We start from the raw sequence: 22,895 nt of genomic DNA, 5'->3' as shown, positions 1-22,895 counted from the left end.
GTCTTGCTCAGATTTTCCAAAAATCAAGGTGCAAGTTGGCAATTTCTAAAAGAATGATGTAAAATAGACATTTCTTTTAGTTCATCTCGTCCCGCTCTTTGACCATCATGTGATGCAAAAAAGTCATGTCTTGCTCAGATTTTTCAAAAATCAAGGTGCAAGTTGGCAATTTCTAAAAGAATGATGTAAAATAGACATTTCTTACTTTTTCCTTAATCTATGGGCTCCAAAAAGCATCAAAACCATGAAATCTGAAAATACTCAAAGAAGTAATGTTTTCATTGTATAGAGCTATATTTCCTACATACAAAACTTCCCCAAAAGTAGCTTCCAAGGAGTGCCTTCGGTCAAAATTTGAAATTGAAGGAAAAGAATCACAATGAACTCCTAAACTATGTACAAACTTTAAAACAACCAAAATTTTCTTCAAACAAAAGTTATTGCTAAAAATTTAAAAATAGGTCCCCCTTGACTCCCCACAACGATATAAATCAAAGGGTTCAATGAGAGATATGGTGTCACAAGTGCATGGTAGGAATCTCACCGAGGTTTATTCCTTAAAGATATCTTTTACTTTATCATGTACAATCTTATAAAACAAAAACAAATTTACACTTTAAATGACTACAAATCTTATTTAACTTATCAAACAATCTCAAAATATGGTAGACCTAGAGTGCTCTTATACATCAACAAACAAAAAAGTCCAAATTTTTTCTCTATGACTTTGATAAATATACAGCTTCAAAGGGGTAGTACGGTCATAGTTCTTGCATCCATTCCATGACATGTATGCTCATGGGGTGACGTATCACTTACAAATATCTTTGGTGGGGCTACCTCATGTTAGGAAAGGGTGTGTTGTTGATGGAAAGCTATTGTATTATCCTACTAGGGATCTCTCCATGTTAGCATAATGATTCTTGGTGTAGTGGGAGCCACATTTCTTGAGGAGATCTTTGTGCCACCATAAAAGATTCAAGCAAACACCACTACTCAAGTAGTATAGTAAGAGGTCACCTTGTACCATGACGCGTCAGAGACCTGTTCTTCAAACAAAAACATGTATGAATTCAACATTTTCAAGATGTATAATAAAGACACTTGTTAAGTATATGGTGTACAAATTTGCAAGTATTTCCATCCAACTGGGAATAAACAATCCTAAAATATACATTATGAGGAGATTATCCACCTCTAATAAGCATAGATTTAAAGCACCTACCTAAAAGATATAATAAAATAGGTTGTTTTAGAGGAAAAGTGGTGACACTTAACCTCTTTAACCTTTGACCTTTCACTATTTAACACTCATTGAGTTTCAACACAAAAGCCATCTTTGTACCAAGCACTACAAAACAAGTAGAAGCAAGACCTTAGACTTCAAAGTCTATGATAAGAAGAACACAACCAAAAGTAAGAACTATATTGTTCCCTTGCACCAAGGGGTGTTTCTTTCAAAGAAGCAAAGAAGTAAAGAAGCACCTGCATCCAGACAAAACCGCTTGCGATAGCTTAACAAGTATGCTTCTCCCCTCCCAAGATATTGAAGAATCCTCAAAATGATATTAAAGGATGGATGGAAGCAGCTTATAGGATCATAAGGGTACAAATAGTCATCCACCCAAATATCAACATTCGTCTCACCGACGGTACGACGTTACTGGGATGACCTCTGCTCACCCTCACATGTGACCTTCGATGCAAACACCGTGGACAAGCGAATATGTACGCCTTGGGTGTGCGGAGTACGTCGTGGTGAAAGCACACGATTTGTGATGTCCATGAATACCATGACAGCTGTTGTGTGAGGAATGATGAAAAGAGAGAGGGGGGAGGGAGAGGGAGGAAGATGGGAAGAGAGAAGGGGGTAGGGGGGACAGGGAGAGAGAGGGGAGGAGGAGGAGGAGGAGAGAAGGGAACGAGGGGAGAGAGGAGAGAGGAGGAAAGAACTTTTTTTTTTGTTTTTTGGGAAGAGATTTTGAAAAAGTGGACTTTCAGTGCTTGTAGGTAAGTAAAAAAGGTCAAAAATAAAATAAAATTAATATGTATATATGGTGGGCGAGAGTTTTAAGTAAAAAAATAAGTAAAAATGACTTTTTTGGAAAAAAATCAAATTTTGGCTCTTAGTGACTCACGTTTTCTATGATGTGTCCACACCTCTTTACTCCCTTCACTTTCAAATGCTAGAGAGAGAAATTGACACCCTAGGTCCACATCCTACATGTGTCTAAAAAAAAGGCTAGAAAAGCCTACTCAAAACTAGGTTCTTGAATGTCCTTGTCCCCTTAACGTTACACAGCATTAGCCTTAATTGCTAAAAATTGGGATTTCTTACAAGGCTCATGTAAAGTCCATATTTCTCTTAATACACCATTTGATGCAACATTATATGGATCACAAACTTATTCATCAACAGAACAAAAAGAAACAAGTGTATGGGTTTTTGATGGTTTAATCATGAACTTATTCATTGCTAGAAATGGGTGGGATTTTGTGTATGAGCTTTTGATCTTTTGATCATGAATTTATTCAAAAATTAGATAGCCTTAATTTTATGATTTTGGGATCACTTGGTCACAAACTCATTTATATCCATTCTCCATACACTATACTCTCACAACAAAAGTCCTCACACTTTTCTAACTGCTAGCACCTCACACTTCTTGTAAGAAGGGCCACACCAAGGGCCAAGGCACACACACATACACGGTTTAGAGGGCTTATATTTAGTGGGCCAAGGGCGTATATATGGCATGGTTGGGTGAAGAGGTGCATGGGCTAGTCGCCAGTCTCTTATATTATTAAAGAAAGGCAGATTTGGAACGACATGCAAATACATGAAACTGATAGCTTATGAGGCATTTTGCACTCTATGTTTAGTATCTCTATGAGATTAAATGTGGATAAACCAATCACCAGAAGATGTCATGGCTCGGTTTGGTTGCTTGTAGATGAATTGAATAAATTTTGTACGGTTTATTTCATTCACTATTCAATCTCTAAAGTTAACCAAGGTGGTTGTTTATAATATGTATAGATTATATAACTTACTCAAAATATTAGGAGTCATTATCACCCACATCATCTTTGGTGGATTGCTGTAAACAATTGGGAAGAAATAACTCAATATTGTAAATGCCAATCATCTAGAGATGGATAGCCATTTTACAAATGTTAAGCTTGTGCTAAAGGATATGTATGTTAGCACAAAGCAATCCAATTGGAAAGGTTATGTCTCTAGTTCGAGTTTGCTTACCACGAGGAAAACCATGTGTGACTAGGTTTAGTCCCTTCATGTTTAGGTCAAGTTTTCATTCTTGATCACCAGTTAAGATAGGGGACCCTGTGGCCGATTTTGACAGGACGCCCGTCCACTTACATTATTTGGTTATTTGGTTATAATGAGATTAAAGGAGTGAGAAGTTATCCTTCTCTAAGCTCCACCAAACTAATGTGTCTTCCTCTCCTTCCGTCTCTTGCACTCACCTCCTCAACTCCCACAAGTCCGTTCAGCATCCCCTCCCCTATCCACGTGTGCAGCGACTCCAAGGATTGGAATCTTGAGAGCTTGGAAGCTCTGCAGGAATCGAGCCAGCATCAAGGAAATTTGAGCGATCTTGGGAGTTCTTTCGAGCCTTCAAATCGGGAGCCTACAGTGAGCTTGAGAAGGACAAGCATGTGGATCTACAAAATCAAGCATGAGAACTTAGGAGCAGCAGACAAGGATCGAGCAGAGTCGAAGAGCTTCGGAGAGCTTGTGTGTACACACACACTAGAGCTCGAAAGCAATTGAAGGCTTGAGAGATTGAAGCCAAGCAAGGAGAATCTAGATTCCTCAATTGAAATTGGGCTTGCAGCAAGTGTGGAGTGTCAAAATCAAACACTCACACTCAGAGGATCGGGCAGTAGAGGGCAAAGAGAGAAAGCTCTCACCCCTTCGTCAATCGACAGAGTGCAAAAATTGATTTCGACAGCGGAGCATTTTTTTCCCAATTTTAAGCTCACACTTAGTGTGTCCTAGCTCTTGATCCCACCAAGCCCTTGGCAACTAGAGCTCGTAGCAAGGGAGCTTGAGAGATAGCGAGTTAGAGAGAGAGAGAGAGAGACTTCCTCACTGTGAGAGAATAGAGATGTGCGATAGAGAGAGAAAGTGTGTGTGTGTGTAGAGAGAGAGAGAGAGCGCAGGGTTTCAACACTTCAACATGTGGATGACTCGTCGCTCTGCACTAGACATTGACAACTCGTCGCTCCGCATCGACACCGACTCGATCTCAGTTCTCAACATCGGAGGCTCTCGTCCGACGGGCGGGAGGCGGCCTTGGCATTGATAATTCACCATTGTCGACATCAGTGTTGAGAGTGGATCGGCTCTCGACTAGTCTTTGACATTATCGACTCGATTTTCGGCATTCTTCGACGGCACGAACGACATCGCTTACATTATACGACGGATTTTTGACATCTGACTCCGACACTAGCATTCCCGCAGACGAACCTGCTTGCAACATGCATGGATGAGGTGTCTCTATCATAGAGGAGTGACACCCGACATCGGCATCGAATACACCGATTACGCTGTACGACACAGTTTTCAGCTTTGACTTCTTTGGTCGTTATTCGACTACCACATTTCCGTCTAGCGGTCAAAATTGGCACCAACATTCCCATTCTACACCAACATGCAGGTACACAATTGGTTTTTGAGCATACATACAACATTTTTTTCAGGTTTTCGGATGTTTACAGGCACAGCGCCTTTCAGACAATTTTGGTTATTATTTTGACAGCAGTATCTGTGCGGATAGATGCATTGACAGATGCATGTTTATTTGAGAGCGCATAGTGCTATTGAGCTCTTTTAAGAGCAAACATCCCTGCAGGGATCCTTTTTACCGTACGCAGCAGTACTTGGCACCTCTTCGTGCACAGTCACTCATGTATGTTGAGTTGCGGTCATTGCATATGTAGACTGATTTGTGGTGTCGATTTGGCGTGATACTTTGGAAGATTTCCAGGCCGTTTCTGAGACTTAGGCCGGAAGAGCCCTTTCTCAGACTGTGGCTAGTCGTTTTGTGTCTGCTTAAGCCTTTGGAGGGTCATGCGTGAGGTTTTCTTTGAGCTGGAGTATTCTCGAGTGTTAGGATACCTTCGGTGATAGAGGTAGCTAGAGTTCCCCTCTTACAGTACCCTCGCCATAGGATATGTATTTACTTTTTTGCTTTTGACGTCGACTTGACAGTCATACGACATTTGATTTTGAGCAATTTATGTCTAGTGGTTGTTTTGAGCAGTTTATACGCTTACTTTTGTCATGTTGGGTTTGAAAGTTCACTCCTGGCACATTCGTCTGTTCTTACACAGTGCTTTTATTGCTTTTGGTTTGAGTTTCTGCTTTTGTTTTAGGAGAAACTCTACCGAAATTATTCCAATAAATTCGCCATAAAGTTTTTGGGCATATTCTCTTGAGTCATGGCTACAAGTAGTGCTTCCGCAAGAGAAGAGTACTACATCAAAAAGTTTGATGGCATAAACTTTGCTATTTGATAGCAACGTATCCAAGATGTTTTGATCAGCAAAGGCTTGATAGCACCCTTGCGTAATAGAAGAGAGAATGCATACACTGATGATCAGTGGGAAGACTTGAATGAGTGTGCTATGGCGACCATTCGCCTACACCTTGGTGAATCCATTTACTTTACCATAATGAATAAAGCCAATGCCAAAGATTTATGGGATGCTCTATGTGCAGCATGGGATGGCAACAATGCCTCGAACAAGGTTTTCTTGATGAAAAAGCCTATGCACATGAATATGAAAGAAGACACTAATGTTAGTTCTCACTTCTACGAGTTCAATAACATATTCTCACAGATTACTTCAAAAGGTCTCAATTTCGATGATGAAATGAAGGCCATTTTCTTGCTATGTTCTCTACCATCGTGATGGGATACCTTCAACACAGCCATAAGCAATTCTGCACCCAATGGCAAGCTAGTTTTCAGCGATATCGCTAGTGTATTGCTCACTGAGGAGATTCAACATCAATCCCTTGATGCAAGTAGGCATGGTGATGCATATGTGGCTAGTGAAATTTGGGACAAACAAAAACAGTGTGGTCGTAATGCAGTCGTTCTCAGGATCATAGGCAAGGTCGTAGCAAGCATTGCGGCAAAGACATGAGAAATGTTGCGTGTTATTACTGCCATAAAAAGGGACACTTGAAGAAAGATTGTCGCATATTCCAGTGTGACAAGGGCAAAGTGAAAGCAAAGTCTAACAAACCTAAAAGAAACGTAAAAATTGAAGAGATTAATGTGGTTGAGTATCAATCATTGAGACAGTTTCTGACGTTCCAAATGATGTGTTGATTTTCACATCGGATTTGAGTCCTGATGCATTGCTAGCTCTTGACAAGTGTTATGCGCAAATTTGGATTGTGGACTCATGTGCTAGCTTTCACGTGACTCCTCACAAAGAGTGGTTTTCTACATACTCTACCACGCATGGCACAATGAAGCTAGGCAATTCTTATGAGCTTGATATATTTGGTGTGGGAAGCATCAAGTTTTCTATGCGCAATGGCACTGAGTTATGCTTCACAATGTCAGACATGTACACAAATTGACAAAGAGTTTGATGTCTGTTGGTGGACAACTGGATAATTTGGGTTACACTACTATCTTTGCTAATGGTTCTTGGATTATCAAGAGGGGAATCTGGTCATGTTTAAAGCCCAAAGTTTGGCTCATTGTACTCATTTTATGTCTCTTTCGTGAAAGAGAATTCTATTTGTGTAGCCGAGCTGCAGTCTATAGAGTTGTGGAATACCTGGCTAGGTTATATGAATCAAAAGGGAATGAAAGTCTTGCAACATTCTGGTTATATCCATGTGCTAGATTACTCTAAATTCTTGTTATGTGAGCATTGTATCTATGGAAAATAGACTAGGTTGACATCACCGCCTTTGGACAAGGAGTTAGGGAGTCCTCTAGATTTTGTTCATAGCGACTAGTGCGGACCTATGCCAGTCAAGTCTCTAGGGGGAGCATTATACTTCATGATATTCATAGATAACTTTACTAGAAAGGTGTGGATATATCTCTTGAAGCAGAAGAGTGACGTCTTTAGTGTCTTTTAGAAGTTCTTAGCCTTGGTCAAGAACCAATTGGGTAGAAAGCTTAAATCTTTGCAAAGTGACAATGGAGGCGAGTACATCTTTGAGTTCAAGGACTTTTGCAATAAACAAGGCATTAGAAGACAATTTACCACGCCTTACACACCCATCCAAACCGGTGTGGTTGAGAGGATGAATAGAACCATTCAAGAGCGGGTCACTTCTATGTTGTCTATGGCCAACTTACCTCAAGAATTTTGGGGAGAATCTGTTATGATAGCTGCTTATTTGATCAATCAATCACCAAGTACACCACTAAAGTACAAGGTTCCGTATAAGATGTGGACGGGCAAACATTCCAATTATGATAGATTATGTGTATTTGGATGTGAGGCATTCTCACATGTGCCAAAAGCAAAACATCAATCTACACTCAAAAATTACTCAAAGATGAAATAAATTAACACTTTTGGTTCAACAATGAAATCCATCACTGATTGAAACACAAGATTCAAACTGAAGTTCAACTTGTTTAAAGGAAATGAGTTTCGTTCTTCAAGGAACACACTCTGATTTTTCAAAGATTTTAGAACACTCAAATTCAACCTCACACACGAAGTTTTTGATCCAAAATACATTAATTTTTTTGGTACAATAATGCAAGCCATCACTGATTGAAACACAAGAATTGAACTTCAGCTTGTTACAAGAAAATGAGCTTCCTTATTCAAGGTACACACACTCTAATTTTTCAAAGGTTTTAGAACACTCAAATTCAACCTCACACACTAGATTGATCAGAGGGGAAAGATAATGTGTGAGAGAGGTGAGGTAGACGTAGATGAAACAAGCAAAATTTTTCTCAAGATTGGTATCAAGCTAGCCTTTACCTGCGCTTATAACCTAGACGACAATATGAGAAAGAGGGCATCCACCTACAACAAAGATTTGGTTTAGGCATGCAAAAGGAATATGTGTGAATGGCCAAGGTTGCTACCATATGCTTTATGGGCGGATCATAGAACTCGTACCTTAGTGGTCAGAAGCGAGTGATCCGAATTGAGGATGTAGTTCTTACTTGGCATTTATTTCCTTGGAAAGATGACATATAAGTACCAAGGATCTTCTTGCATTGCACATAAGGAAACCTAAACGAAGACTTAAAGATGTTGAGCTTGCAAAAACTCAATTGAAGGATGCAAGGCCAAAAAACAAAGACATGTTTGACAAAAGGTATTGGCTTAAACCAAAGGCTATTGAAGAAATTGATTGGGTCCTAATAATATGTACGTCAATAGACTTCAAAATTAGCGTAACTTATTATGAAACTTTAAAAAAAGGTAGAAAATTTGGTTCAAAATGAAAATTACATCGAAATCTTTGTAGATTTAGTGAAGATTAAACTTGCATAGCAAAACATATTGGAACATACCGAAGAATGTGCAAGTTTAGAGGGAGTGGATGTTGTGTCATTGCACATTCATAATGTGAAATAGTAGGTATGAACCCAACTATCGTGTATATAGATAAATGAGCAAAAGTGCCACACTTTACATATGCTTCTATGGGTAGCCGTCGCATGAACATACCGTATTTGGGAGTTGGATTTCAGAGTGCAATGTTGCTTATCATTTAAGATTCTAGAATATAAACAAAGTGTTGTTAGAAGGTTGGAAAGTACTTTGGTTAATCTCAATGTATACGCTCCATCTACAAAGCTCTACGTGTGAAAAATGTTGAAAATAGTTTGCCACCTAAAGTTATGCCAAATGTTCATAAATAGTGGGAAAATAATGTTAAGTGTTGATTTTATACTAGAATAAATGATCCCATGAATTTAGGAAATTTTTGAAAGTCATTTGCTCAAGAACAGATTTTTGGGCCAAAAACAGGACTAAAAAATTGCTCAAAATTAGCCAATTTGAAGAATATTCGAAACTTTTTGACACGTGTAAAGAAGCAAGGAGTTTGCTTGCTTGACCTAAAACTTGCAAACTTGCTCTCTTGTAATAATTGGAATTAGGGTCTCCTTTTATCAGTCCAGTGTGAGAAAAAATTGGAGTGTGTTGAAATCTCAAATGTGGTCGTATAACTTGCTGGGTTCACAAGCAAAACATCTTTCATCAGTTTTTCCATTGACATCCACGATCTGAGTAAGGATTTGGTGTCTCTTAGCATTGATGCTTTCTTGAGCAGCCGCAATCCAATTACTTTTGCCCATATCTTAGTATGCTTAAAGATCTGTGTAAAGCCAGGCGCATATGCATGAGACATGACCATACCATGTTGCCATGTTGCCATAGTTCACACTGGAAATTCTATTCTTCATGTGATAAGAGTATCTAAATGACTTGGTGCAATAAGGCAACATGAAAACAAGCATCATCTCCTTGGAATAGAGCTTACCGAGATTCCAAGAGCATAAACTCTCGGAAGCACATGCATAATCTTTAATAGAACTGACTCGCAGGCATAGCTAATGCTCTCTATTATGAGTGTCTGAAGGTGAGCAAAACTCCACAGAAACACAAGAAATCAATACTCCCATCGGTAAATCCCACACAACTCCTTGATTGCTATCATGGGTAAACCTGTATATGGAGCGGTGGGCTTGCTCTTTGCAAGCAAATCAGCAGTATGCCAAGCTGCTGTGGAGACAGTGTTGAAAGGTGGTCACCCAACCGACTCCCGAGTGGCAATACAAATCTCCAATCAATCACAGCATCAGTAACCCGCAACTCCGTACCAGCCACTGATTGCAGTACTGGCTCTATCTCGACCATCCAGCAGCCGCGCCCGACAATCTCTGGCATGATTGTCATGGTAACTTTCATTTCGACCTAGCTCCAAGGATGCAAAGGTTGTTAGTAAGGCTTTCTCTTTACTGTCAAGAGAAACTCTCCTCTGGCTAAGTTGTGTGGGAGCTACTACTGTGACAGTCTACGTCTTTCCGTCTACCCCACAAATTCCCAGTTTAGCTTACAACTTGTAGTCTCTGTTTCAATCTTGTAGTCTCTGTTTAGCTTAAAACTTTTCTACCCCAGTTATCTTGTATTCTGGCCATCACCATAATGTGATTTCTTCAACCATGGAGATGTAATCTGGTTTGCAATAAGATCATAGAGTACAAGCCAAGACTCTCTCTCTCTCTCTCTCTCTCTCTCTCTCTCTCTCTCTCTCTCTCTCTCTCTCTCTCTCTCACACACACACACACACACACACACACGCACGCACAGAAATACCAAAACCAAAACCAACATAACTTAGTTACGCCTTGATTCCATAAAAACAATTTTCAAGAGTTGATATAAAGACGGGCCTTGATATCAAGTCATTTCAAAATGGCACCGAAACACTTCCAACCATTGGAATAGTTATGGAAGGAACAGGTACAAACTGGGAGATTATACAAGAGACATCCGAGATCACGCTGATGGGAATTATCTTCACAGTTTTGATAAGCTCACCATGCCCACCTTGGATCATCCCTATGATTTGCATATCCTTGTTGAGAATCGGTCCTCCAGAGAAACCTTTGTCGGCTCTTGCATTTGTCGTTGCCAAACTCCACGAGTGAGACTCCACAAAGCCAGAATCCAGCATCTTCTGAGACTCAAGTGGTGACAACGACGAGTATGGAGCTAGCATGCCTGCGTAACAGAACATAAAGTTTAGGGGTAAAAACCCAAACTTAAAGCCACCTAAATTTTTCAAAGATCTCACCTGCCGTCACACACTTCGAAGTCCAGCTGAGCTGACCTGCATCAATGCCTGAGACCTCAAGTGTGGAAATTGGAGCTATGAGCTCTAAAAATGCTACATCCCTCATGTAGTCGACTTGACACTCAGCCTCTGGTCTCACCCAAAGAACCTTTAGCTTCACAATTGTATTATCGTCTGGAAGTTGAAAATACAGCTGCTCTGATCTTGCTTCATGGACTATATGTGCACAAGTCACTACACATGGCGGCGTCGATATCCACCCTGTACCGGAAGATGATCCACTCAAAGTGTACACCCTGCCCATTTTATACGGTTTGTCAAACAAAAATTGTTTTGCACGCTTTAAGAGAGTTCGATCAGAACTCGTGCTCGGTAGAGAAGCTGAATGGCAAGGTAATGGAGGGGGCAATTGAGCGCTCCTTGTACGCTGCAAAAAGAGAGAATTTTCCACCAGATCTGAAATTTGCACCCGCTCTTCTAGTTTGCATTTCCTTTTAGGCGGCTCCTCTTCATCATCAAGAAAACTCATAAGCTGTAAAAATTGTGCTTGCTTTTGAAGACTCTCAGCTTCAACTTCAGCTTCCATGTTATCAAAACCTCTCCAAGAAAAGTTTTTAACTGCAAATAATTCAACAAGTTAACTTCCAACCTAGTTTACCACACATGCACACACTCAACCAAGCATGCATCAGAAAAGAAAGCCAGCCAGCAAATAAGCACCACTCACACACAGAAACCCTCCAACAACAGGCCTTTCATAGATGTTAACTCTCTCTCTCTCTCTCTCTCTCTCTTCCCCCATGAAACCACTCTTTGTTGCGCTGCTCCCCTCCTTTCCTTGCCTTTTTCATCACTCGGTTGCTTTGAGCTCACTGACTTGCAAGCTCCCATGTACTGTTGCCTGCTTTCACCACCTGCTGTCCCTGGTGGGCAGCAAATGCAGCAGCGAAGGGAACCTCTCCATTCACTGCCACTTTATCTGCACACAACACACACAATCACATCCAGTAGAATCCTCACATTTCATCACACCTGCACACACACACACACAATGCCAAGACAAAGGTGAGGCACCCAGATATACACCAACAACGAGAGATATGGTGCCTACTCTCTGTTGCGCTCCTCCCCTCCTTTCCTGCCCTATTGCATCACTGCACTGCTTTGCACTCGCTGACCTGCATTGCATCCCACATGTACCGCTGTCTGCTTTCACCACCTGCTGTCCCCCATCAGTACTGCATTTGCTGCCCATGACCTCTCTCCATTCGCTGCCTCCCCAATTGTTAAAGGTTACCTCAACAATCTCTCTGTTCGATGCCGCTATTATCTGCACATGCACGACGCAGGCACGCGTGCCACAGCCACATCTAGTACAATCCTCACATTTCATCACACATACGCACCATCAGAATGTCAAAAGAAAGGTGAGATACCCGGTCACATCCTGTGTTACACTAACACCCACAGATATGCCACCTACCTCTAGTTCACGTGGAATAGAGGCTACAAAAACTCACTGAGGTCGTCAACAACTGCCTCCCTCGAAAAGAAAAGAACGTGCTAGGCGAGCTCTCCAAGGAGAGGCTCAAATCATCCGAGACATGATACATCCTTACTCAGCAAGAGGATACCTACACTATGGAGATCAAACAAGCTCAAAGAGTACTCTAAGCTACAAAGGGAGATCTACGATATAAGAAAAGTTAAAAGGACGTGAAAAGAGGGTTTACAGTAGCAGGTAAAACAGAAGCACAAGAATGTTAGGTTATGCGAGAGTGTTCATCGGCGACTTCATGTTTCTATGTCTTGTAACATGCATTTGTGTTGCATTGTGATGTGCCAACCACTGAATATCCCTAATTGGATGAGATTGTCTGGGTATGTAATTTTAGTGCATCAAGACACCCGTGGAAGATCAGTGCGGTCAGGGTGTGATGCCTAATTTTACTACGCCGGAATGTGAAGACTTTTGATCTGGACGAAAGGAGAAGCCAACTCCTCGTCAAAATAGCCAAAAGGAGAAGCCAACTCCTTGATCAAAAGAGTCGAAAGGACAAGTCAACTCCTTAACAAAAAGAGCAAACTGATTGTCCTGCGGAATGTCCCTCAGAATAACCCTCGGAAATTTTTGAGCTACTTGAGTTGTTTTGCAGATACGCTGTAATCGCGGACGATTCCTCTCTTTTAAGAAGGGGAGATGTCACAAACTGCTAACGTGTCAAAGCCCTGAAGAATGGAGCCAACTTACAGATGTCGGCTGAGGGGCCTAAACCCTACGAAGAATAACTAACAGAAGAAGAAGTTTTACCAACTTATGGGACCCCATCCAATGGGGCTCCAAGTGACATAAAGGATTAGAATAAAGCTGGACCCTCACACACAGCGTGAAATGATGACGTGGTAGATTTTAAAAACTTACGCTGACAATGCTGACGTGGCAGGCTGTACGGATTTCCCCGTTTTGCGTTGATTGTTGATGTGGCAGTTGTACGGAATTCCGTGATTTACGCTGGCAGCTTTTTGGCATTGTTTTTGGACCAGAAGCTTTTGAGATTGAAGGCTTTTCATGTAAACTGCTTTTTATAGGCCAAGGGCCTTTACATATGTGCTAAGGACTCATTCTCTGGCATGCTTCGTGGAGAAGGTGCAGAGCGTGGAGTTCCAGTTTGTATTGTGTTGATGCAATATAAAAAAATACCGAAAAGGGACGCGAAGGTTTGGGGCCAATAATCTCTGGGGTGGAATTCCGCCACTCCGTGTTGCGTGTCGTCTCTCTCTCTCTCTCTCTCTCTCTCTCTCTCTCTCTCTCTCTCTCTCTCTCTCTCTCTCTCTGTGTTCAATTGTTATTGAAGTGCTAAAAGTCTGTTCAGTCTGTTCTTTCTTGTTGGCACGTGGTGCCGTGTCAAAGCCCTGAAGATTGGAGCCAACTTGCAAATGCCGACCAAGGGGCCTAAACCCTAAGAAGAACAAGTGAAAGAAGAAGAAGTCCTACCAACTTATGGAGACCCCGTCTGACGGGGCCCCAAGTGACATAAAGGATTAGAATAAAAGCTGGATCCTCACACACAACGTGGAATTGATAACGTGGCAGATTTTTGAAAATTACGCAAACAGTGCCGACGTGGCAGGCTATACGGATTTCCGCGTTTTGCGTTGACTACTGACGTGGCAGTTGTACGAAATTCCGTGATTTACGCTGGCAACTTTTGGTATTGTTTTTGGACCAGAAGCTTTTGAGTTTGAAGGCTTTTCATGTAAACTGCTTTTCATCGGCCAAGGGCCTTTAAATATGTGCTAAGGGCTCATTCTTTGGCATACTTCCTGATGAAGGTGCAAAGCGTGGAGTTCTGGTTTGTACTGTGTTGATGCAATATAAAGAAATACTCTCTAGGGTGGAATTCCGTCACTCCGTGTCGCGTGTCATCTCTCTCTCTCTCTCTCTCTCTCTCTCTCTCTCTCTCTCTCTCTCTCTCTCTCTCTCTCTCTCTCTCTCTCTCTTAGTTCAGTTGTTATTGAAGTGCTAAAAGTCTGTTCAGTCTGTTCTTTTCCGTTGGCACATGGTGCCCGTCTTGTGACACTATCTCTACAAATTTCCGAATGAACTGCCTACAATATGAGCACAAGTCCAAAAATGTTTGAACTTCATCTCTCTCTCTCTCTCTCTCTCTCTCACAGTTCAATTGTTATTGAAGTGCTAAAAGTCTGTTCAGTCTGTTCTTTTTTGTTGGCACGTGGTGCCGTGTCAAAGCCCTGATGATTGAGCCAACTTGCAGATGCCGGCCAAGGGGCCCAAACCCTAAGAAGCACAAGCAAGAGAAGAAGAAGTCCTACCGACTTACGGAGACCCCGTCTGACAGGGCCCCAAGTGACATAAAGGATTAGAACAAAGATGGATCCTCACACACAACGTGGAATTGATAAAGTGAAAGATTTTTGAAAATTACGCTGACAGTGCTGACGTGGAAGGCTATACGGATTTCCGCGTTTTGCACTGACTGTTGACGTGGCAGTTGTACGGAATTCCGTGATTTACGATGGCAACTTTTTGGTATTGTTTTTGGATCAGAAGCTTTTGAGTTTGAAGGCTTTTCATGTAAACTGTTTTTCATCGGCCAAGGGCCTTTAAATATGTGCTAAGGGCTCATTCTCTGGCGTGCTTCCTGATGAAGGTGCAGAGCATGGAGTTCCGGTTTGTACTATGTTGATGCAATATAAAGAAATACTCTCTAGGGTGGAATTCCATCACTCCATGTCGCGTGTCCTCTCTCTCTCTCTCTCAGTTCAGTTGTTATTGAAGTGCTAAAAGTCTGTTCAGTCTGTTCTTTTCTGTTGGCACATGGTGCCCGTCTTGTGACACTATCTCTGCAAATTTCCGAATGAACTGCCTACAATATGAGCACAAGCCCAAAAATGTTTGAACTTCATGAATATTCTTCAAATTAGGCCAATCACGAATGGTCTCAATTTTGGCCGAGTACATCTTTACACCTTCCGTTGAGACCATGTGTCCCAAAAGAGTATCTCCAGTAAGAAAAACTCGCTCTTTTTCACATTTATAACCAACTTATGTTTCGGTATTGCTTCGAAAAACCTGTAGTAGATAGTGTTGGTGCTCTTTTGAAGACGATGATGTCGTCAATGACGTGGCCACAAATGATCGGTACTCTCTGAAAATCCTATCCATCATATGGTTCAATGTCGCTAGAGCATTCTAAGGCCAAATTGCATCATCAAATATTCGTACAAACCAAAATTCGTCTCGAAAGTTGTATTGTAGACGTCTCCAGGAGGAGTTCGGATCTGATGATATACATTCTTCAGATCAATTCTGCTGGAACAAATGGATCCCTGAAGTCTGTCAAGTATACCATTGATCCTAGAGATAGGGAATCTGCTTTTTATGGTGATTTTATTGAGAGCTCTATAGTCAATGCACATTCTCCGAGATCCATCTTTCTTTAGTACTAGCAATACCAGTGAACAGAAAGGTGAAGAGCTAGGTTGGATGAGACCCTTTTCCAAAAGTACATTTTACCTCGTTCGTTATTTCTTTATTTTGGGCTCAGCTAACTCAGTAAGGTGGCCGGTTCGGTGGTGTACCACCGGGAATCAAATCAATCGTGTGATCTTCAGGACAAGGAGGTAACTCGTCTGGTAGGCCTTCAGAGAAACACTCAGCCTGTGCTTGTAGAAATTCTTGTCGTTCCTTTTCTAAATCAGACACATTTCACCTTTGTTCATCATTCAGTAATTTTCAAGAAGATCAAGTAAACAAAAACACTAGATTTCAATAATTTGGAAAATGGACAAAACGATACAAGTGGGACGGACTCGCCCTTCAACTTTACTTTCTTGGCTCTATAATCGACCACGGCGCGGTTCTTGTGGAACCAACGGGTTCCTGGGAGGACGTCACACCATTCCAAAGGCATGATGTAAAAGTTCTCGTGCCCTAAATACCCCTGATAATGCAAACGAAGTTTGCAAATGACAGGGGTAATGGAAACATCTCGTTCGGGTGCCGCTAAAACAGCCTCTACTTGTGACCCCATCTGCTCGGGTGTAATTTCAAGTCAAACCGCCAATTCCGGTGAAATAAGGTTTGCCTTGGCTCCTCCATCAAAGAAGATTATGGTTTTTTGATCCCGTACTTTGCCCCATGCGCGGCAAAGTTCAGTGCTTTCACCCATCTGATCCGGGTCAGTCTCCACACAATCCGGTACCAGTCCTGCTTTCGTCTTCCCTCTCCTTCACAGTTCTTCGGCTGCTCTCGAACTCTCTCGCCTATCTTCTGTTTGTTCTCTTGTGGGATACCGTGCGGATATGTGTCCTTATTTTCCACAATCAGAGCACTTTTCCGTTTTGAGGTACTCGGATTCTGTTCCTCTATCAGTGAGACACGTGTATCAATGTAACAGGGAATGGACGGAACACAGCCCAAACGTTCCGAAACAGCGTTCCGGACGAGTCCCTTTCTCGAAACGGAGTCGGAAACGGAACACCGTTCTAGAATGGGGTGTAACTGGAGCCGTGTTCCGAAACGGGGGAGAATGGGGCGGAATGTGAGGCAGAACGACGGAACGGCAAAAGTAGGCATTTGGGGGCAGATTTGGGGCTGTTTGGGGGGCAATTTTGGAGTTGTTTAGGATATTTATTTGGGACTAAGGTAATTCAAGCCACTTTAGTCGATTGTTCCGGCCCCATTCCCGTTCCGAACCCCCCTCCTCTTCCCTGTTCCTGTCTCATTCCGGACCCTCTCGTTCCCGTTCCCGTTCCGGGTAACTATGACGTGTATCCTTCTTTTTCTGAAACTTCCCTCTTCTTCTGTTACCATTAGTCGAATTTTGTCCGGTCCTTGGTGTCAAAAGTTGATCAGGTGAATAAGTCAGATTACCCGCATCTAGAGCAACCCTTGCTTAGCATGTCCCATGAGATGTTGTATAGGCTCGGACTTCTATAGTAAGCAATAATCTCGTATCTCTTTGGAAAGACCACAGTAAAATCGCTCGATATGCTGCTTGAAAGTGATCTTTTTAAAAAAAGAGGCAGGTCGAAAAGCATCCCAAAATCTCTGGCAATAAATATCCGAAGTACCTTCCTTGGTCATCCGAAGACGATTCCAAGCAATGACCATGTCATGTTCATACTCCTGAGTGAGCCAAGAGGAAGTGACAAGCCGCTTGAACTTCAACCACTTTGTCGTTGCTTCTTTTTGTAACGAAAGAGTGGACCACCATGTCTGTGCATTTCCTTTCAAATAAGAGGCTGCCCTCTTGATCTTGGAGTGTTCTAAGTAACGCCCTCCAGAAAAAAGCTATGTCAAATTGTTGAACAAAGGCGAGGGCCTTGTTGGGTATCTCGGAAGCCTGAAAAGTATCAAACTTTAGTGCTTATCCACTCTACTTGAATTCTTTGGTCTTCTTGTTCTTATACTCAAGAAAATCATACTCTATAAAAGTTAATTCTCTTAGAGTAGAGCATCTGATCATCATAATCCGAACTCTTAGAAGAGAATGAATCTTCCTCGGAAGTGTCACAAGATTTCCAAGATCTTCGGTGGGATCTGCTCTTCTTTGCCTTCTTGTTCTTACCGTGTTTTTTAGTTTTTCTTCTTTTTCTGCTCTTTCTGTCCTCATCACTGGAATAATAGGAGGAAGAGCAATACGAACTGTCAGAAGTGCATGAGGATGAACTAGAAACACCCTCAACGTACACGATTCTGTCTTTCTAAATTTGCAAAAGAAGACTAGCGGCCCATGTAGCCCCTAGGCTACGTCTTTTTGAATGCTTCTTAGTCTTCAAGATTCGGTTGACTCGTCGTTCTACCACATCGTCAAGTTCATCTTCAGTGTACACCCGCGGAGCAGGTTTTTTTCAAAGCTGACCTTAGAGATGAGTCGATGGCTGTATGCCACCGGGTATGCATTTCGTTGATCAGATGCTTGGTCAAAAATTTTGCATATCGGGAATCCTTCGAATGTTGAACTATCTGCCGAGCACAAGCATCAACCTGCTTCTGACACTGCCTCCCCATTCGTTCATACTCCGTGGGCCATGGTGGCCCGTACTCTTGTTCAAAATCGACAGAAGGTGGTCGTCGTCCATTTGAATTTCCGTACTCTCACCCGACCCTGAATTCTCAGGTGGATTGTTTTGGTCCTTGAGGAATTCGTCAGCTGAATCCATGCGTGTCGATAGAAGGGAACTGATTCTCCGTAGAAGGAAAATCGACTAAGCTCTGATACCACTGTAATAAACTTGGACACCCCAAGTCGGGAATCACGTACGACACGCGAGAGAAATACTTAAAAATTCACTTAACAAAATTATCACAATTCAAAACAGATGACACGGCTTGGTGTAATTCCATGCCTAGAGGTATTGGCCCCAAAGTCTGGCGCCCGTTTCAGTATTTATTTTTTTATTGACATTTAAACAAAATACAAATTTCGCCGGTCCTCTCTGCTCGGTGCTCCCAAGCAAATCTGAGGGACAGAGAGACCCTAGTTACAATTTAAAGGCTCTGAGGCTTCTAAAAGCAGTACATGAAAAGCTTCAGGTCTCATAAGCATTTGGTCCAAAAGCTAGCGCTCAAAAAGCTGCCAGCGCAAATCGTCGAATTCTATACACAGTGCCACGTCAACAGCCAACGCGTTTTGCAAGCATCCATACAGCCTGCTAGGTCAACGCAATTCACGAAAATTATGTCGCATCAACAGCGGCTCTGGGGCTTCTAAAAGCAGTACATGAAAAGCTTCAGGTCTCAAAAGCATTTGGTCCAAAAGCTAGCGCTCAAAAAGCTGTCAGCGCAAATCGCAGAATTCTGTACACAGTGCCACGTCAACAGCCAACGCGTTTTGCAGGCATCCATACAGCCTGCTAGGTCAACGCAATTCACGGAAATTATGTCGCATCAACAACTGCACACCATTCTCTTTAATGTCTTTGGGCTGCATCGAACGGAACCCCCATAAGTTGGGACAACTTATAAAATAATCATTTTATTCATCGTATCCATCAGTTGGACATGCCATGTCATCATTTTGTGATAGCGCAAGGCCAACCCAAATTGATGGGCTCTCCACACCAATGTCTTGAAGCTTGACCCAACCCCTTCTCGAAAAGGCACAGGCACACGTATGTGGCAATGCAAATATTGTGAAGAGCAATAGACTAGCACCATTTACTTGGGTAATCAAGCATTTAACAGGCATTGGATGCACGAATGAATGTGGTCCATGCGATAAAATTCCACCCCTTTTAAGGGACCAAATAATTGAGTGATGTCCACCAATGGGTGGTACAAGTAGTGTGAAAGGTGGTTCAACTACAGGATGCTCTACATGATGCTTTCATTGGAGAGGCTAGCCTAAATACTCAGCACCAAAGCAAACCACTTTGCCGAATTGTATCTCACCTGAGGCTTGGGTCAAGGAGAGTCAAAGGGTGGCAAAAGATGGAGGTATGTCGCACTCTTATTGAGTGCAGCATATCTTTTAATGTGTTGAGGACAGATCAATGGAAAAGGATGGTAAAGGTAATTGCACAAGTAGGGCCTCCTGAGACTGGGACAAGGCTTTGATTACACAATGATGAGAACTACCATGCTGGATCAACAGAAGGCCTTGATTGACAAGGCTCTCACTCCCATGAAAGCAAGATGGTAATAGTTTGGTTGCACCGTCATTTCTGATGGATGGGTAGACATTCGTAGGTGGCACATAATCAATATTCTTGTGTCGTCTTGTTTGGGCATCTATTTCTTGCGTGTTGTGCATGCAGCGAGGGCAAGAGATCGAATCACAGGGGAGTTCATTTTTAGGCACATTTTAGACAGCTATCAATGAGGTTGTCAAGGAAAATGTCGTGCAGGTTGTAACAGACAACGCCAGCAACTGCAAGGTAACGTAATAGACTTGGACACTCCAAGTCGAGAATCTATCACAACACCACAAGAATTCTCTTCAAACGATTCACAGTTCACAATTGATTCGACACTGGCACGGCGAAGTTCCGTGCCTAGACGTATTGTCCCCAAAGATTGACGCCCCTTTTCGGTATTTCTTTTTGTATTAATTTGCAACTCAAAGTACAAGGGAGTGGTTGGGACTCACTCTCAGACTCTGCGTCCAGATGCTCTAAGAAGTGAGAGCCCAAACCACTATTAAATAGGTTTACAAGGGATGCCCAAAAGCAGAGCCCCAAAAGCTTGTAAATCAAAAGCTGTCCCAAAAATAAAGCATAGCCATTCTTCCCACAAGGCCTCTTAGGAAAATAAAGTAAAAGCTCTCTCAATCTTTCTCTTGCAAACTGCGTAGCCAAAAGCAATAGCCAAAACTGCCGTAAAATCTACCCACGCAAAGCTGCCACGTCAGCTGTACAGATTTTCGGGATCAGCGCCGCAAATCGCGGGTCTATCCGTACTGTGCAACCACGTCGTTATTCCAACGGGGGTTCCTGCAAGAGAGGGTGTGTGTGTGTGTGTGTACTGGGCAGCCAACAGCCACATCACCAGTTTGTGGCACCAGTTTGTGGCATACCCCCCTCTTGAAAGCATTGTAATCGCCCTCGATTACGCCTGCAAAACAGACAGAAGCCATAAACTGTCTTAGCAGACAATGACTGTTAGTACCGACGCACTAGAAACACACATCTAGCACATGTACCAAATCCACAATCACATCACATGAAATCACAGGACATCACATGACAAATCACATTCAACATTCATTTGGATCTCAGACCATGATTTATCGGCAATGCAATTAGCAATCGCATCTAGATCAACTCAAGACCTCATAGATGCCCGATTGACTAATCCCTATTGCAACCATGTCTAATGAGATCATTCAGACCAAAATGCTGCAGTCATTTCCTCTATCAGTTTCTGCACTTAAACAAGTCAAGAACAAATCAGTATCATATTATCGGGAATTCCAATTCATAAAGTCATTACAGGCGACAGCAGAATACTGTCAGCTCACAGTATCCCTGAAACTCAAAGATACATCAGTGACTTCAATATCAAAAATTGAGGCAATCCGTTGACAAAGGAGTGAAGCGACTCCCCTCTTGTGCATACCCGCTGCACCAGATTCCGCCCAAGCTGAATTCCAGGTTTCATTTAGAATAGACTATGCTAATCCAAATGCTTCGAGGTAAAGATTCACAATCTGAGGAGTATCTAGTAGGTCCTCCTCCTCCATCAACTTCGCATCCAATGCAGGATAGTTCTTCAATTTAACTAAGAACCGCCTTATCGCTTTACCCTTAATCTTTTTGTCTTTATGTGCCAATATCTATTCTGGAACAAGGATCTCCTCGTTTTCTTCCACTTCGGGATACTGATGAGGCTCTCGAGTCCCCATCTTCGGGCACATCGACTTTAAAAGGCCTCAGAAGACTCACATGAAAAGCACTATAAATCCTCCAAGTTTCGGGCAGCTTCAGTCGAAAGGAGACATCATTTATCTTTTCGGAGATCTGGAAAGGTCCATATTATCGCATACTAAGCTTTGGAAAAAGCCTCTCCTTTCCCTTTTTCTTTCTCGGGCGTGCCTTCTCAAAACATAAGAGCACCCAATTGTTCTCCTTCAATTTCAAATCACGACGATGGCAATTTGCTGCCTTTTTCCGTCTTTCTTGAGATTTCTGCAAGCCCTCGCAAACCTTGGCAAAGCCCTGTCCAAGTCACGCGTGTACTCATCGGCTTCAAAAATCTTAGCTTAGGAAGGGTGGAACCTTCGTAGCACCTTCGATAATCTCAAATGGCGCCTTCCCCGTTGAAGAGTGTATCGTGTTATTGTGGGCAAATTCCACCAAAGGTAAATACTTTTCAAATTGACTCTTCTGATCCGAAATGTAAGACTTCAATAAATCTAGTACCACTGAATTGGCAATCTCAGATTGCTCGTCAGTCTGCCGGATGGAAAGATGACGAGAACTGCAACCGCGTGCCAATGTTTTCCCAAATAGCCTTCCAAAACAAACTTGTTAATCTGGGTATGCCATGTAATCTGAAGATCTGGGCCACAAACAGTTTCGCTAAATGATCTGGCTTGACTGTTTTCTTCACTGGAATGAAATGGGCTTGCTTGCTAAACCTGTCAATAGCAATCCATATACCATCGTGACCACTCTGTGTTCTCGGGAGATCAAAAATGAAATCCGTTGCAATACTTTCCCAGGGGCGGGTGGGTATAAGCAAAGGCTGTAACAATCCCTGTGCTTTATGCCTGTCAAACTTGACCTTCTGGCATACCAAGCAACTGCGCACAAACTCGTCCACATCCTTCTTGAGTTTCGGCCAAAAGAAGTATCTCTCTACCCCTTTCAAGGTGGTAGCAATGCCGCGGTGACCCGTAAAAGGTGGACAGTGGTATTTGGTCATAACCTTTTCCCTCAACGGCTGTGTAACGCACAACATGGTTTTCCTCATCAAGTAGCCATCCCAAATGGAATATCCCGCTACTATCTCCCCATTCCGTATCCGAGTGAAAATATCTACAAAATCAGTATCCGTGGCATACTGATCTACCATATCCTCGAAGCT

General features: G+C 42.4%; 1 protein-coding gene and 1 long non-coding RNA gene across 5 annotated transcripts in view; both read right to left on the bottom strand.

Moving 5' to 3' along the window:
- Window positions 1–620: 620 nt before the first annotated feature.
- Window positions 621–22,895, bottom strand: part of LOC147425498 (uncharacterized) — a 71,954-nt gene continuing 49,679 nt past the window's right edge. The window contains exons 2-3 of one of the 4 annotated variants that reach the window (XR_015186404.1): window positions 8,149–8,265; window positions 7,838–8,052 (exon numbers count right to left, since the gene is read on the bottom strand). This is a non-coding gene — a long non-coding RNA (uncharacterized LOC147425498). Of the gene's footprint in view, window positions 1,045–7,837; window positions 8,053–8,148; window positions 8,266–11,464; window positions 11,820–20,207; window positions 20,922–22,895 lie in introns of those variants that run through there. The other 3 variants (XR_015186400.1, XR_015186401.1, XR_015186403.1) reach the window with 3 other exon arrangements.
- Window positions 10,373–22,895, bottom strand: part of LOC147425499 (uncharacterized) — a 59,234-nt gene continuing 46,711 nt past the window's right edge. Inside the window, exons 2-3 of the mRNA XM_086499844.1 lie at window positions 10,841–11,458; window positions 10,373–10,767 (exon numbers count right to left, since the gene is read on the bottom strand). Of these exons, the coding sequence (XP_086355970.1) occupies window positions 10,454–10,767; window positions 10,841–11,426 (900 nt within the window). The 5' untranslated portion in view covers window positions 11,427–11,458 and the 3' untranslated portion in view covers window positions 10,373–10,453. The remainder of the gene's footprint in view (window positions 10,768–10,840; window positions 11,459–22,895) is intronic.

Source organism: Adiantum capillus-veneris, chromosome 25 (genome assembly GCF_014529385.1).
Source record: "Adiantum capillus-veneris isolate H3 chromosome 25, ASM1452938v2, whole genome shotgun sequence".
Classification (NCBI taxonomy): Eukaryota; Viridiplantae; Streptophyta; class Polypodiopsida; order Polypodiales; family Pteridaceae; genus Adiantum; species Adiantum capillus-veneris.
This window is presented reverse-complemented; position numbering and strand designations above follow the sequence as displayed.